At 48.4% G+C, this 16,340-nt stretch overlaps 5 protein-coding genes across 5 annotated transcripts; 3 read left to right on the top strand and 2 right to left on the bottom strand.

Moving 5' to 3' along the window:
- Positions 1 to 1,376: 1,376 nt before the first annotated feature.
- On the bottom strand, positions 1,377 to 2,702 carry POJ06DRAFT_261659 (uncharacterized protein). Its single transcript, XM_056188651.1, has 2 exons — positions 2,448 to 2,702; positions 1,377 to 2,371 (listed from the first exon to the last, which is right to left on the bottom strand). The coding sequence occupies exons 1-2, from the start codon at positions 2,551 to 2,553 to the stop codon at positions 1,623 to 1,625; spliced, it is 855 nt and encodes a 284-aa protein (XP_056040993.1). The 5' UTR covers positions 2,554 to 2,702; the 3' UTR covers positions 1,377 to 1,622.
- A 159-nt stretch (positions 2,703 to 2,861) lies between these two features.
- Positions 2,862 to 5,501, top strand: POJ06DRAFT_261657 (P-loop containing nucleoside triphosphate hydrolase protein). Its single transcript, XM_056188650.1, has 4 exons — positions 2,862 to 3,870; positions 3,922 to 4,495; positions 4,551 to 5,070; positions 5,135 to 5,501. The coding sequence occupies exons 1-4, from the start codon at positions 3,031 to 3,033 to the stop codon at positions 5,433 to 5,435; spliced, it is 2,235 nt and encodes a 744-aa protein (XP_056040992.1). The 5' UTR covers positions 2,862 to 3,030; the 3' UTR covers positions 5,436 to 5,501.
- A 1,636-nt stretch (positions 5,502 to 7,137) lies between these two features.
- POJ06DRAFT_261654 (uncharacterized protein) lies at positions 7,138 to 9,451 on the top strand. Its single transcript, XM_056188649.1, has one exon. It carries the CDS (start codon positions 7,288 to 7,290, stop codon positions 9,109 to 9,111), a length of 1,824 nt encoding a protein of 607 aa, XP_056040991.1. The 5' UTR covers positions 7,138 to 7,287; the 3' UTR covers positions 9,112 to 9,451.
- On the bottom strand, positions 9,440 to 10,877 carry POJ06DRAFT_261653 (WD40-repeat-containing domain protein). The gene is made up of 4 exons (XM_056188648.1): positions 10,725 to 10,877; positions 10,580 to 10,612; positions 10,366 to 10,481; positions 9,440 to 10,284 (listed from the first exon to the last, which is right to left on the bottom strand). The coding sequence occupies exons 1-4, from the start codon at positions 10,725 to 10,727 to the stop codon at positions 9,558 to 9,560; spliced, it is 879 nt and encodes a 292-aa protein (XP_056040990.1). The 5' UTR covers positions 10,728 to 10,877; the 3' UTR covers positions 9,440 to 9,557.
- A 644-nt stretch (positions 10,878 to 11,521) lies between these two features.
- On the top strand, positions 11,522 to 16,254 carry POJ06DRAFT_278359 (PXA domain-containing protein). The gene is made up of 5 exons (XM_056189745.1): positions 11,522 to 12,916; positions 12,973 to 13,073; positions 13,122 to 14,465; positions 14,517 to 15,759; positions 15,812 to 16,254. The coding sequence occupies exons 1-5, from the start codon at positions 11,806 to 11,808 to the stop codon at positions 15,964 to 15,966; spliced, it is 3,954 nt and encodes a 1,317-aa protein (XP_056040989.1). The 5' UTR covers positions 11,522 to 11,805; the 3' UTR covers positions 15,967 to 16,254.
- The last annotated feature ends 86 nt before the right edge of the window (positions 16,255 to 16,340 follow it).

The following is a 16,340-nucleotide window of genomic DNA, read 5'->3' as shown; positions in this document are numbered from 1 at the left end:
TGCCGGCGGGAAGGGAATCATTTTACGGTACATTAGTGACTGCGTTTTGTGTGATTTTGTTACCTCATATATTCCGATGTTTCGTATTCCTTCATCAAAGACGATTGTTTCTCCCTTGTTCTCTATTTTACCTCTCATTTGCAGGCATATATAATAATTAATTGCGTGTGATGTGCGAAAAAAGGGTTAAATTGCGTGCGCAGCGCGGGTGTTTTAACTGTTGTATACAATTGGGTTTTTTTTACCGCGTTGGGTGGTCATTTAGAGATAAATTTTCTTCTTGTTTTTGATTTGTACTTTGCACGGTTCTCTCTTTCATTTGTTAAACGTTTTTAATTGTGCTTTCGTCGTTTTCGGTCGCTGCGTCCTGGATGGCTAATCGTCGTGTTGTCTCTGCACATTATTTTGTCCTCCGACGACAGCGGACATCTCGATCATGGTTTTTGCAGCAAATGTACTCACGACCATCTCACGGCAACCATCCAGGACAACGCGACCGCATTTTATTAGTACTCTAGATATTTTTTTAATGTCGACTATATATTAAATATCACCTCACATTTGGTATTCATCACTCGTCGCTTTTATTTTGTGGTTATTAACTAGCGCATGGTTTTTTTTGTTAACTCGAGCTCATTATAGTGTATGTTAAATTACGCTGTTTCATAGTTGCCGTTTGGTGTTAAGCCATTTTGTCCACGCGCTGCACTGAGATTGTTATTTGTTTTGGCAAGCTGGCCGCCAACACAATCAACGCGCGGTTCGCTGCCAGTGCGCGACGCGTTAAGTAACAACTGGCAAATATCTATCACTATTGAAGTTTGTGAGTCTCGGCCGCAAGGTGCGAAATAGAGGAGGGAGCCCGTAATTTTACGTATACTATTAACTATCTTCTGTGCATAAGTTTGATATTTTATAGCGGGAAATTCGAGACCAGGAAGAGGCATAGGTTTTGTACACCATTGAATTATTAACAATCAATATCACGACGACGACGACGACGACGACGACGACGACGGCGGCGGCTAATGCAAAAAAATGACCAGAAGTGCGATGGAAATTCTACTGGGCTTATCGCTACGGTTGAGTTTCGAAGTAGCTTTTTTTGTGCTTGGAAAAATTAGTTTATTCGTATCATAAAGATTTACAACGGCAATATCAACACGATACAGATGCATATCATATTTAGGTAACGAATCCTGAGCTCGTCTGTACAAAGCCCACGAACACGGTACAAAAAAGTCCACAAAATTGATCGCAGAGATAAAGGAATTCTACGTGCGGAGACGGCAGGTAACCGGAGGTAAAAGGATGGTCAATCTCGCAGTGTCGCCATGGAGTAGACGGTCTATCCGAGAATGCGTACCTGTTCGCCTGTTTACCGACTGATAATGATTGCTCTGTCCGTAGACGACTTCGGATCAGAGTATGATACAGCGATTTGCGGCAGTAAAGCCATAGATATGATAGAAATACAGAGAGCAACCCAACATTCCCTAATGATATCATCCAGCTATTATACATATGCAGGAATACAAGTCCTTACTTTTCAGTGGTACACCATCATTATATACATACAACAAGCCCCGTCATATATCGTACATCGCCCAAATCGTAGGAGTTCAAGGCGACGAGTTCTCTCGTGATTCGTTCGAGTTACACAGCGCACTTGATAATTCGGCTATCAGTTTATGCGTCCGTTCAATAAGACCAGGCAATGCCTCTGCACTAAAGTTCAGCTTCGCACTAGTCGTGCTAGTACTAGATTTTGCTATATTCTGTGAAACGGGAGATGCAGGTTCCTCGTCGGTATCAACGTCCCATACCGTGTCATCATCGAAATCGAAATCCTCGTGTAGATCTAGGGCCATGTCTGCTTGGGGCTCGACACCGATGCGAGAATCACTCCCACTGCTGTGTGCGCTTACGGTTGCTAGTTCCTGTAGTATACTTCGTCCAACAGCCGAATGTCGTCTCTGATGCCCGGAACATTCCAGTGCCAAGTCTGCTGGTTGCGGCAAATCATCGCTCACGTCACCATATTCTTCACGATTCTCCGCCAACGCAACTATTGCTTCGGCCTCTTCTAACACTTGATCCGCTACAACCAGCTTCCTGTGACCGTCAGTTTTACCCCTCTCACTAGAATTCAAGTCAGATCGACAGTTTGACAGGAGACCGAGTATACGGCTCAGCTCAGTTGCCGCAGTCGCAAAGTCGCGAATATTGCGCAGATGCAACCGGATCGGTTTCTGCGATCTTTCGATTTCAGATGGAATCCTAAGAATTGGATGTAAGTGCATAACCGAATCTGCAGATGGTGTCGCCGACGCAAAATCTTCGTCCCATGATTCGTGTTGTGTATTTTTGGCTTGGTGACAAGTTAGCTCCCGTAGCCCGACACCCAGGCCTATGAAACGGCATAGCAGATATATACCGCAACATACGAGATGGTATTATAGCAGGCGGTGTCCGCCTGTCATGCCTTTCATCGTGGCATTGTAAATGGTCGTTATTTGTGCCCTCGTTCGTCACCGATTCGGCAAAACTCATTGTCGATCCTGTCAGAATGTGCAAATCCCAACCGGCCAGAATAATAAGCCGAATTCAAGGACAATGAATTTCAAATGCCAATGTATGTGGTGTCGGATACGAAGTTTGTGCTCTTAAGTTTGGTGATAGTTGTAGGACCCTAACGCGCGTTGCATCGTTTTTGTTTACATTTAATAAAGGTTGGCGCGTGCTCGATTTTGTCCCGACCTGTTGATCGATATAGTAGTGCCTTAAGTATGATGACGTTTGGAGCGACTGTAATTTTCTCCAGCCGCATATACATGCTTGTCGAATCGCTGCAAGTGGGAGTTTCCCAAGACACTACTTGAATATTTGCCAACTTTGGAGATTATTCAGGTCCCTGAAGTTTTTATGGTGCGAGCTCATCGAGGACCAGGACGTACGAAGAACGAACGGCACGAGGACACCAGATAGCTAACCGCCACTTACGACTTTATACTCGATAATCGACAGAAGATGCCGTCGATAGCAGATCAAGTCCGTAAGGCAGCGCCAGCAATCGACACCGTCGTGTCAGAGTACTGCGCGGGGTACATGAACCACATCTCTACGACGTCTTCAGCCGTCGACTTACAAGCTGAGGTGGAGTTCGTCAGAGATTTGCTGCTCAATGCTGGAGCCAGCCCTCGTGCGGTCGCGACATTATGCGAGGGATTGCTTTCTGAACTTGCGCCTCTGATTGCGCAACAGTCGCAGTCTTCCACTGCCGCTAAGAAATTGGATCAGGCGCTGGTAATCGGTTCGCAGAGGGACATCGCGTCCTCTGTCGGTTTGTTTGGTGGGAACGTGGATATCGATTCTGTTGGCGGACGAAAGATTGACTCTCGTGTCGATAAGAAGAAGCTTGAAAAGGCAGAACGCAAGATTCAAGCTAAGCTTGAGAAGCGTGCTATGAAGACCGTCGAATACGAGGCTTCAAAATTGCTGAATGCGCCTACCGACGAGGATTACGACAAGTTTTTCATGGAGATCAATCCGCTTATGCTTGGTGGTGCTGCGCAAGGAAAGAGCAAAGATATTAAGATTGACAACTTTGATTTATACGTCGGAGCAGGAAAGCGGATACTGTCTGACACTTCGCTGACGCTCGCGTATGGACATCGATATGGTTTGATTGGACAGAATGGTATTGGCAAGTCTACACTGTTGAGAGCATTGTCCAGACGGGAGTTGGCGGTCCCTAAGCATATCACAATTTTGCATGTTGAGCAGGAGGTCACCGGCGATGACACCCTGGCGTTGCAGTCAGTCTTAGACGCGGACGTGTGGCGGAAGCATTTGCTGCTTGACCAAGACGTGAGTTTATCTGCGATTCTTGTAACATGCTTCAATCTGATGTATTTGCAGAGAATCACGAAGCAGCTGGTAGAGCTTGAAGCGAAGGCTGGCGAACTGGAAGGCAACCCCGAAACCGAAGAAGAGCGCAAGGCCATCGAATCCGAGCGCAGCGAACTCGATTCGATGCTTTCCGAGGTCTACGCGAAGCTGTCCGAGATGGAGAGCGACAAGGCTGAATCCCGCGCGGCCAGTATTCTCGCCGGTCTCGGGTTCTCAGCTGCGCAACAGATGAACCCGACCAAATCGTTTTCTGGAGGTTGGCGTATGCGACTTGCGCTTGCGCGCGCTTTGTTCTGCAAACCTGATTTGCTGCTACTGGATGAGCCGTCTAATATGTTGGATGTTCCTTCAATTACGTTCTTGTCGCACTATCTGCAGGGATATCCGTCTACAGTGTTGGTTGTCTCACATGATCGAGCATTTTTGAACGAGGTCGCGACGGACATCATTCATCAACACTCTGAACGATTGGATTACTATAAGAACTCTAACTTTGACCTTTTCTACGCGACAAGAGAGGAGCGCCGGAAGAACCTGAAGCGGGAGTACGAAAACCAGATGGCATACCGCAAGCATCTACAGAGTACGTGTTCCATGCGCTGACGTATTGTTGTTGTCGAAGCTAACGAGCCGTCCAGCTTTCATTGACAAGTTCAGGTACAACGCGGCCAAGTCGCAGGAAGCGCAAAGTCGAATCAAGAAGCTCGAGAAGCTGCCGATATTAGAACCACCAGAAGAGGACCAGACTCTCACATTCCGGTTCCCGCAAGTCGAGAAATTATCGCCGCCCATCATTCAGCTAGAGAATGTGTCATTCGCGTACAGCACTGGTCGAACGATTATCTCGGCCGTCGATATGGACGTGCAGTTGGACTCCAGAATCGCGCTTGTGGGCGCTAACGGATCGGGCAAGACGACACTACTGAAGGTCTTGACGGGACAAGTGAACCCGACGTCGGGCATGGTTTCTCGCAACGCACGGTTGCGAATCGGGTATTTTGCGCAGCACCATATCGATGCTATGGATTTAAACTTGAACGCCGTGGCGTGGATGGCAAAGAATTGGCCAGGTAAGAGCGAAGAAGAGTATCGGCGGCATTTGGGCGCGTTTGGTATTACGGGCACGCTTGGCCTGCAGAAGATGCAACTATTGTCTGGGTAAGTATGAGTAGGGGGATTGCGTACTGGGCTGTGGCATGGAAAAGCTAACTCGGAGGATCAGAGGTCAGAAGTCGCGTGTGGCGTTCGCTTGCCTCGGACTTAACAACCCGCACATTCTTGTGCTAGATGAGCCGAGCAATCATCTTGATACTGCCGGTCTGGACGCGCTCGCGGAGGCGATTGATAAGTTTGAAGGCGGTGTACTCATGGTCTCGCACGACGTGACCATGATTTCTCGGACATCAAAGCAGCTCTGGGTGTGCGAAGAAGGCAAAGTATTAAAGTATCCTGGCACCATTGAGCAGTATAAGCAGGATATTTTGGCGAAGGCTGATGAAGCTGGCGTGGTGCAGAAGCATTAGTGGTTTGTAGCAGTTTGGCATATAGCAGTATAGAAATAGACCGTCAAATGTCCTGGCAAATGTGTCTGTACCCTACGTATGAATGCTTACGGGCAGAATTTGACCGAATCCGGCTGACTGGACTCGAACGGCTTGAACTTGAGCCACTGCAAAATACAGCAGCCTCAGTGGTCCAGCTATGGCTACGTAAGAGCCCGCCTGCGTAGCTGGGGCCACCGCTGTCACGACTGTTTTACAGACTTGAGTTGCCGCTAACAAAGAAGTGACAGAACTAGAGGAGGGTTGCAATTGCTCAAAAGAGGGAATTTTGGAACGCCGAGACCAGAAGCCAGAGCTCTCTCCTCGTGCGTGTGATCGCTCCTCACACTGCAGGAGCCCAGATTACATTTGACGACGGACAGAGTTCTCGTCGTCAGGAGGGTTAAGCGCGTGTTGAGCATGTAACACCTGACTGCAATCGCAGATTGCGTAACTTGTTGGATTTGACATAAAATGGATCATACGAAATGGCTAATCCTACAGGAGGACAGTAGATGAGCACATACGCGGCCGCCCACGATGTAAAAGATCCGACCAAACAGACGTCCAAATAATATAAGTGCACTCAGATCGCAGCTAGGGACCTGAATTTACGAAGGTATCAGAGTTCAGCGGCTCCAAGCCAGCTTAGGCAAGTTGTCGGATCCAGCTTCCCCTTCGACAATCACGATAGCAAGTCCGGCTGCACTTGTTGCGGCTCGCCGAGCAAAAGCACAATCCCTGGTATCGGGACTGCATCGACGTAGGCATATAGCAAGATCACTTTCTAAGGGCGAAGAGACAAGCGAGATAGCCCGTTAACTGAGTAGCAGGGCCTGGGCTATTCCAAATAGGGACGGCAGGGACAGAGTCGACAGAATTCAGTGAGGACACAGACCGCGCTAGAGAGTGTATGTTGATGCCGTTCTGAGCGTTGACGCCCTGCCAGGACCCGGTGTAGGATGAACAACGGCACGTGAATTCGCGAAACATATAGCGCGTCCGGTCGAGTACGAACCGTCACGCCCATTTGCGGTCGCAATGCGGATGTGGATTCGTGCGGCTCCGAACTCACCGGCGAACAGCGAACCAAAAAGGCATGTCGGGACCCTGCCGACGTCGCACCAAGAGTCAGGCGCTAGGCACAATTTGGCCTAGCGCACGCAACTTCCGACATTGGAAGATGGGTCAGGTCTCCCAGCAGAGTTGCTCAAGCAGGTCGACACATGGCTGGGTCCGGGTCCGGATGCCGCCAAGGGTTAGCTAGGGTTAGGTGACTGATCCAAGGCGGGACTTGCCCTTAACGTACAGTCGGAGCGCCCCGTGGCCGATAGCCGATTGATAATGAATGCAGCAGGTCAGTGCGATATCAGCCCGTCAATCTAAGCCTCGAGAAGATGGCGGTTCTCGACCTGGCTCTTAAGTATACCGAGATCGGAGAAATAATCACCTGGTAAGTAATAGTCTGGTTGCCCCATGTAGCGGATGACTCAAGGCTAGTGTGCGATGGCGGAATTCGTGAAGCGCGTGGCCAATGGTACCGGAGGAAGGGAGGGAGGTTCCTGTTTGGGGAAATCTTGCCCTGGAAATGCCGGGGCCAAGTAAGAACACTAGCCCGCATTCGACATCTGTGTGCGGGGCCTACGCTCGCTACCTTAAAACTTGTTTGCCTGCAAGCCCACTGCATGTCGGAATACCCTGATATCCAAAATTTAGCACAAAATAACGTCAGTCGCATTTTTTCTATCGCCCCTCGCCCGTTGCCTCGTCTCACCAACTCATTTACATTTCCTCTCGGCCAAATCCAAACCTTTGAAATTAGCAGTTGTTCGTCATGCTACTCAGCCTACCTGACGAACTGCTTTTGCAGGTTGTCGTCCTGCTCGACCTTCCTGACATTGTCAACTTGTCGCTTCTCTGCAAGGACTTCTATACGCTCATCATACACAATGAAGCGCTTTGGAGAGCAATCTTACGGAAGACGTTCGATTTGATAGCTTTTCGTGAAAGAAGTCCGTCAAGTCCGCCACGCTCGGCGACCGATCTAGCGGCGCGATTAATTGGTGTCTCGCATGAAGACCATCTTGCTCTAATCTACAACCTACACGGTGGCATCGGCACTTCTGCTGGCCGGTCTTCGTCAGCCGTTTCGTCGTCCTCTTCCGTATCACTATCGTCTTCGCTCCGAAAGCCAACTTCCGCGCTTAACGAGATGAAGCGCCGTTTTCGCCTGTTCCTGCGTAACGGCCCTGCATCCCGGTCGAAATATGCCAATTTACAATATCGTCTGCGAATTCGCGAGCAAGTTGTCTCTTATGCAGTGCAGCTACTTCAGGAGCACGAACATAGCAACTTCAATGTTCTCGCGGAGTCCCATTTGTTTTCTGCGATAGTCTTTGACCAGTTACTGCCCGGCACAATTCCTGCTCTTCAGCTGGAGAGACTGCCATCAGCTGCTGCGTATACTCTCAAGCCGAATGCTTTTTTTCTGCAACAGCGTATAGATATGCTGAGATTGGTTTTTGGACAGCGATTAGCGTGTTCGCCGCTTCCGTACGATCTCCGGGAAATGCAAACTATAGTCTACGACTCGTCGCGATTTCCTCTCTTCACTACAACTGCCGCCACGTCCGTCAACCGCGCAGGTGCTGCCTCAATCGCCCGTCCTCTAGGTCCCCGAAAATTGCCGGACTCGGCCTGGGCAGACATCGACGTTCTGTGCGACAGCACCGTGGTACCACGGTTCGACGTGCTGCTCGCCATCATCAACTTTTTTGTCTACAACTGCGACCGAAATGCAATGGTCCGGGAAGGATTGCTGCCATTTTTTAATACTCCCCCAGACGCTGCTGATTTCAACTTCAAAGGAGGAGAGACCTTTGACTTTCCAAGAGATTGGACAGGCATATATGGCTACCTGGCGTTCTGGGACTTTGACTTGCTACGACGGGCATCTGCAGGTGCCGCCGCAACCGCTGGTCCTCCTTCTAATGCTTCTCCTGTTGCTGATATGAGATTCATTCCGGCTACGACTGCTGTGCCTTCCGGCTCGGCTGCTGGCTCCGAAATTGGCCCTGAGCCTAGTACTCCCGGTAGTACTCCCAGACCCAATTTACGACAGAATCCGTACATGCATCCATCCGTTGTAGCAGCCTCATCGTCAGCATCTGCGACACCCACTTCTGACGAGCCCTCATCAACGTCACCGGCGCTTGCACAGACACAATCGCGGGAGAGTTTAGAAGCGTTGTCAGGGAACAGTAGGACCACTGCGCCCACTGTATTGCGAGACTCGGCAACCGTAAAGCTGCAGGACCAGTTTGATGGCTTTCAGGTCATGGAGACTGATTGTCCTTCCATCCACGGACCAATCTCGTTCATGGGCCGTGGTCGGGACAGATTCGACTACATCACTTACGCAACATTGGCGCCGTTCGACCCCTGCTACGGACTGCCTGGATTTGCACGGTTCGGAATGCGAAAGGAGTACGTTCGATCGGACTACTCTGCAGAGGATGAAGACGAAGTTGTATGGGAGTATAACGGTGTGTACATACCGGGACCAAAGATTATCCTCGGACGATGGCGAGATGGCACCGACGTATCGCAAACCAACGCCGTTGAGGGACCGTTTATGTTTTTTGCTGACGAATTATGAGCATTTCTTGTTAGATATCTTTGTATTTTCATTGTGGGTGAGTTCTTGGTTATCCGGGTTTATATAGGTTTGAACAATTTGTATTGGGTTAATACCGAGCATGTCTTATCGTGTGGATATCGCATATTTGTATTTATGTGTTGGGCGTAAGTCGTATGTGTCATACTGTGTATAGGTTTGAAGTTTTGTGATATGCTTTTAGAGTCCTGGGCTGATTTTTTGTTGTACATTATGTTGACGGTGAGCACTATCTAGAAGGGCGGGTCAGATATTGTCAAATAGACTTGAGTTAAGTTATCATTGCTTGTATATAGTGTTTTTAATATATGTGCATATGGGGACTAGATTGACGTACCGGGAGTTGTAATTTGAATTGCCAACACTATAACTACAAGTATAACGAATCTACACTATACAAAGCTGCAAAGATTGAAACAGTACATACGCTATTCCTCAATGGCTCCACACTCCTCCCATTCGCCTTTCAAATTCTCCTTCCACAGCGTGATCTTGTTATCTCCACTGCTGACTGCCAAAACGTTGCCTGACAAAGACCAACTGACCCGCCACACAGTTTCAGGGAACTTATCCCCGCCAGGTCTCTTCAAAACCTGCTTCTTCCATGTCGCATCATTTGGCTCCTGGGTCCATATGAGAACTGTCTTATCCTCTGATGCACTGGCGAGGTACGCCTTCGGGAAGACTGACGGCGCCCAAGCGAGATCGCGCACCCAATCGGAGTGGCCTTCCAGTACCGCTTCCTCGACGTAATTATTCGAGGCAGCGTCGTATGTCCAGACCTTAATCAGTCCATCCGACCCGCCCGTCACGAACCGTCTTGCAGGCGTTCCTGACGCCGCCCACACAGCCGCATAAACGGCGCCGGAATGCGCTTGAACTCTGACCGAGGAAGTGTTGCCGTCATCGTTAAACTCAACGACCGAAACGCTGCCATCAGACGACCCGCAGACTAAGACAGCGCCAAGTTCGGGAGGCGACCATTGGACGCTGTTGACTGACTCTGTGTGCGCCGCGTGCTGGGATATGTTGGACCAGGTCTTTGTGGATTCGTCTTCGCGCCAGATGAGTACTTTGCCGTCGAACGAGCACGAGGCGAGGATTACGCCAAACTTAGGGTGCGCCCAGCTTACTTGCCAGACGGGACCTTCGTGACTATAACCGAAGTCGTTAGCATTGATTGCATTCCACCGCAGTTAATTGGACTCTGAAATGCATATCGGGTTGGGAACGCACCCTTGTAAGGTCTCGATTAACTTGTGGTTGTCGCCGTCTATTTCAAAAATCTTAATCGTCTTATCAGAAGAGCATGTCGCCAGGCGCTTGCCGTAATAATCTAAAACCGCGTCGTGCTAATAAACGGATTAGTCCACTGCAACAAACGACACCACCTCCCCAAGATGATTGGTGGACTCTTGCAGATGTATTGACGACACGGACGAAGACTTACAATCACGTCATTGTGCAAGCTTCCTATGGATGCCTGTATCACACGTTAATTACCTGCTGTCCGTCTCTCATATTCGATTCGAGAGATTGGAGGAAAAGAGATCATCCGCCAGTGGCACCCTGAATCCGATGTCTCAGTGACGTACCATATTATCTGTGTGCCAATCTGTCCTTATCTATTTACTGCTGTACAAACTGTCAGGATGCTCTCAATGAATGGGATGGTAAAAGAAGATGCCGTATCGTGCGTAAATTGTCGAATTCGATGATGGTTAGAGACCTTTATTGTAGTTGACGATGTTTCGCTGGATGGCAACCACCCCTCAGCTGCCGTAAATTTAGAGTTTACCACGTTACGAATTCGCATATCCTTTGTCTTTGGACATTTCGATTACATGATGCCATAATACTCAATTCCTACATTTCGATATCACTTTAACGATTCACATTAAGAGTATATAGTTTCTAGGTATGACGCCATATTAGACACGACCAAACGAGCAAATACTCCTGCGAGTTCAGGTGCTGGCGGTATACGCGGCGAGGCGGTTCAGGTGGATCCACGGTACGGCAGCAACTGAAGCTACGCAGTAGGGATAAATAGTTACTCCAGCGAACAAAGCAATTAATTAGGCGTATGTCTATGTGATAGTTTGACCCAATCGCTAAGCTTGCCGGCGACTATTTTGCGCTAATGGGTATACCTTTAATCTTACGTGTAATCTTCATTGCTCCACACTCCTCTGTGTCGTGGACCGTTGCACTTTGGCGAGTTGCTGCGATCGTAGCTTAATATTGGATACTGCATTTTACTGGGTAAACATAGATTTAGGAACCACAAAGTTGTCAGAAATTCAGTGCGGAGAGCGGCTCCTCCGCTACCAATCTTTAAATTGGGAGATTGCGTGTCGCACGCTCGGCTCTGAAATTTGTTTTTGTGGGACGAACTCGAAATACTACAGTCAACTTTGAACCATCACCACAGATACATTTGCGCGCATTTCGACGCGGAACCAGGTCTACTTTCATCCGATAATATAAAGGTCGTGCAGTAATCTCAGCTACAACACCGGTGCAAGGCATTTTGGGACAGTGAGGAAGGCTACAGGGTTAGCTCTGCGCAATTACAGCAGTCCGACTATTATCTCTCGACAATCACATCACAATCAAGCTGCATTATGATCTGACCCACATACCTAAAGTACAACACTACAGCCAGCACATGTAATGTCGCAAAAACGATTATCAATACCGACAGTCGTCTTCGCGACATGCTGCTCGGTAGTATTCGGCATTTTCCTACGCAAGAACTACACAGCACAGGTTGCCTTCGAATCATTCTTCCTTGGCGTCTTCGTTTGCGCGGTCCTGAGTCTAGCGGCGGTGGGGTATTTCTACAAGCACACCTCTCCTCGATCCGAAAACTTGCGACGGTACAGACCGGTGCGTTTTCCAGCTTATACATTCACGGTTGCGGAAGCATGGCAGAGAGAACTTGAATTGTTGTCTGCGGATAAGCCGTCTTCAACTCCTCTGTATCCTCCATCGTTTGTCATTTCGGGATCATTAGACATCATTATTGAGTACATTCTGAGGGACTTTATTCTCTCATGGTACTCACAGATATCTGTGGATACGTCTTTCCCAGCTCAGGTCGAAAATACGATAAGAAGTACAGTTGAGCGGATCAGGGATAGGCTACTCCAAATCGACCTCGTCGACTTCACAATGCTGAAAATAATCCCGATCGTCACTAAACATGTCTCAGACTTTGCAACGGCGGAGACAGCCTTACGGGGCAAACACCTTAACAAACAGTTCACGGAGTCTAGAGAGCTCGACATTGCTTTGGCCTCAAAGTACGCCAACGGCGAATTACATCCAGCAGCATCATTGAAGGCGCCGGACCCCAAAATCGCGACGAAAGAATGGATCAGAAAATTAGTTGGATCTATCTTGCCATATATTCTGCCCGAACGGGAAGCGCAGTCTCGAGCAGTGTTCATCCTCGTGCAGGAGATTGTTGCGTGCTCTGTTATTTTGCCCGTTATTTCGGCATTAGAGGAGCCGGATACGTGGAATCAGATTATTGAGAAGTACGCGAGTTCAACATTACAGGACCGCAAGGCCGTGCAGCGACTCCGTGCCGCATTGGATAAGCATGCAAATCCTGTCACCAACAAAAGTCAGCAACCAATCGTTAGACTGACAGCCAAGTCCGACGAGCGGACCTATGAGAAGTTTGTCAGGAGTATTCGGAGGTGTACATTGCTGTCGGAAGCGAGACGGCTACGCTATGATATTACAATCCAACTGAAACGTGCACTTATAGACGGAAGTATGTGGCCTTGAATTGTGAATAACCGGTATGGATATTAACTGACGGTACGACAGATGACGATTTGTTCATTAGACGACTTAAGAATGCGAGGCGTTTGATTGACTTGAAGATTATGGATCTCACTAACGAGAACTTGTCTCCTTCTAAACGAAAGGTATGTTATCTTTGTCCTATAGTGCCAACTAGGCTAATTCGATAACAGGGCGTAAAAGCAACGCCAAGTCAAACCCCACACAATGACCCACGAGAAAATTACACAATACAGCAACTGCTGCAAAGTTCTGCCGGTCTATCATATTTTATGGAATTTATGGACCGCCAACGACGAACAGTGCTGTTGCAATTCTATTTAGTGGTCAATGGATTCAAGAATCCGTTGGAAGAGGATACCGACGACAGCGACGGGGATTCAGAATCTGCTGTAACCTGGAGCACTTCTGAAACGTGGAGCTCTGCTGATAAGGACGACATACACCAGATCTACAATTCATATTTCAATGCCTCACTGATTGAGCTTCCCCAAGCTTATAAGGATGATGTGAAGAAGTTCTTAGATAATAAAGACAGTACACCACATGATTATCGAAGCGCCAGGCGAGCTATTCTGCGAGCCCAAAGGGAAGTCTATGATATTTTGCAAGAAGAGGATCTTCCAAAGTTCAAGACCTCGGATATTTTCCTGAAGTATCTCACCTCAACAGACCCGGAGTCCGAGACACAGAAAGGCACGGTGGATGATTATCACGTCGGACTCCTAGATGATCCAAATGACATTGAAGTCAATGACAATCTTAACATTGACCCCGAATATATGGCTGTCGACCGCAAGAGCTTGGATATGGATCAGGACGGGCTCTCAATATCGGTACAACCGGAGGATGATGTGGTGCAAGCTGTTCAGGCTGCATTTGATGATATTATGCAATCGCGACCGGCTGCCGATGACGCCAGTAGTAATCGATCAGCCACATCTTCAAATCCCAAGGCTCCGTCGTCGAATGAAGATGCGGTCCCAGAAACTCCAGGAACTTCCGAATCGCCTCGCTCGTCTCTGGAGTCGTCCCGTATTAATTCTCTTGACCCTGTCGACACTGCGCACACTTCCAAATCCGCTGCATCGTCCTACCTCCGGTCAGACCTCTTCGGTACCACTAATAACAATGAAAACAACATATTCCCATCAGAATCCGCGCTCTTCGAAGAAACGTCTCGCGAGATTTTCTCGGATGATTCATACTCCTCTGAGGACGAAATCGACACAGCCGTGACTGACGACATGGGAGACGAAGCCGCATCATCTATTCATCGCGCAGATCCAGGCGATCTCGGTCTTACTGAGGCGATCGAGCATATTACTGATGATATTAATAAGCTGATGAATCAGGACGCTGTGGTGGAAACCTTACTGAAGAAGGCCGAACTGACTAATAACGTTGCTGACTTGCGGATTTTGAAGAAGTCCAAAGCCAGTGTGGAAAGAGAGATCCGGAGAAAGGAGCTTCAGAGACAACAGTACATTGTCCAGGAAAGCGATAACGGTCTTTATGTGGGTGTCCAAATTAGACTCCTGACGGCGGAATTGAACTAACATTGACAGGGTCGGTCTTCTATTAGAATCCAAACTGCTGTAAGTGGTTCGGATAAGGGCAGCAAGGCATACGCTCTCTATATAATTGAAGTCCAACGTTTCGGCTACGGGGGGTCGTTATCAGCAACGTGGATCGTCGCTCGGCGCTATAGCGAATTTTTTCAATTACATCAGCACTTGCGTCGCCAATTCCCACAAGTTAATGATATTGACTTTCCGAAGAAAGGCGTTACTATGTTGAAATTCCAGAAGTCATTTATTGAGGGCCGCAAGGCCGGATTGGAAGCTTATCTTCGGGCACTGTTGCATATTCCGGCAGTTTGTCATAGCCGGGAATTGCGCGCGTTCTTGTCGTCCCAGGAATTCCATGGATACGAGCGAGAGGAGGGCATGCATACGTCAAGGACGGACACCACAACCGGAAATGTTTCGGCAGCGACAGCGGCAGCTGCCGCTGTCGCTGCCGCCACTGCTGCGGCTAATGGAAAGACTGGGAAGCGTCATGGGTCACATCGGAGTCAACCGGGAGATCTTGTGGCACGCTTGTACAATACACTATCTGATGGCGTGGATGATATATTTGGCAACTTCATCGTCGATTATGCGACGCAGATTCCCGGTGCGATTTATAATGCTGCCACCTTGCAGCAGAACGAGAAAAATACCGCGAAGAATTCTGCAGCTAGGTACGCGAGAACTCGGGGTACCGACAATTCCAGCACAGCGACGCAGAAGGGTTCCTCCATGCTCAATGACAGTATGTCGGCGAAGAACAGTGATGCCAGAAGCGCGCTTAGCAGGCAACAGACTCATGTCCAGCTGCAACAAATGCCACGGTCATCTGAATCAATTGGATACGGTGCAGAGGACCATCATGAGATTGCAGAAGTAGAAGCGGAGCTGAATTCGTACGAAGAAGCATCGAACAGCAAGTCTGGAGAGGTTCCGTTTATTAAACCTATTTGCGATTTGTTCCTGGAATTATTCGACTTAAATAAGGGTAATAATTGGCTCCGCGGCAGGGCAAGCGTGGTGGTGCTGCAGCAGCTGCTGGGTGGAACCATTGAGCGAAAAATCCGAGAGCAGATCGACGGCATTGCAGAAGAAGGCATGGTCATCAATGTGATTAACTCCGTTCGCGAGAGAGTGTGGCCCAATGGTAGTCGCACTACCGAACGTATTGTACGATCCCCGAAGGAGCAAGCTAAGACCAAGAGCGACGCCTCTTTCCTGCTGACAACTCTGGTTCAAGGTATGATTACAGGCGCGACTTGTTTAAGATGGTACAGCTGACGTCAGCATAGACTTGGCAGCTAAAGTCGTAGGATCCTCGAACGCGCGCCATGCCTCTCGCCGCCTATTTGCCATGCTGCAAAATAAGATCCTGAATCTTCATGTCGTTTGCTTGATTGTGGACGAGGTTGTTCAGGAACTATTTTCTGAAATAGAAAAGCGTTAGTTGTACAATATTGCGAAGTATGTCAGATATAGATGTTAAGTATTGCCGATTTTGGTATCGTTTTGGAACAGACATAATTATATCTGGTGCTTACATATTTGATGGTTCGTTGTTCGTTTTACATTATTGATATCGGGGTCCTGTATTTTTTTTGTTGACATTTATCTTATGTATTGGAGTCAGTTGTGCTGATGTAAGTTTCTTTTTGTTCGGTTAAGTTACAGCATAGATGTTTGCAACATCAATCTTCTGCTAAAGAGTAATTAACTAGTAGTAACGTTATCACAAAAGTTTAATTAGTTCATTTCGACTGTGGGTTTGGGTATCTGTCGTCGGGTTGCATTGTACATGTGCTGATCCGCCTAACCCCTTTG

This window comes from Lipomyces tetrasporus (genome assembly GCF_029532465.1).
Source record: "Lipomyces tetrasporus strain NRRL Y-64009 chromosome Unknown POJ06scaffold_11, whole genome shotgun sequence".
NCBI lineage: Eukaryota > Fungi > Ascomycota > Lipomycetes > Lipomycetales > Lipomycetaceae > Lipomyces > Lipomyces tetrasporus.
This window is presented reverse-complemented; position numbering and strand designations above follow the sequence as displayed.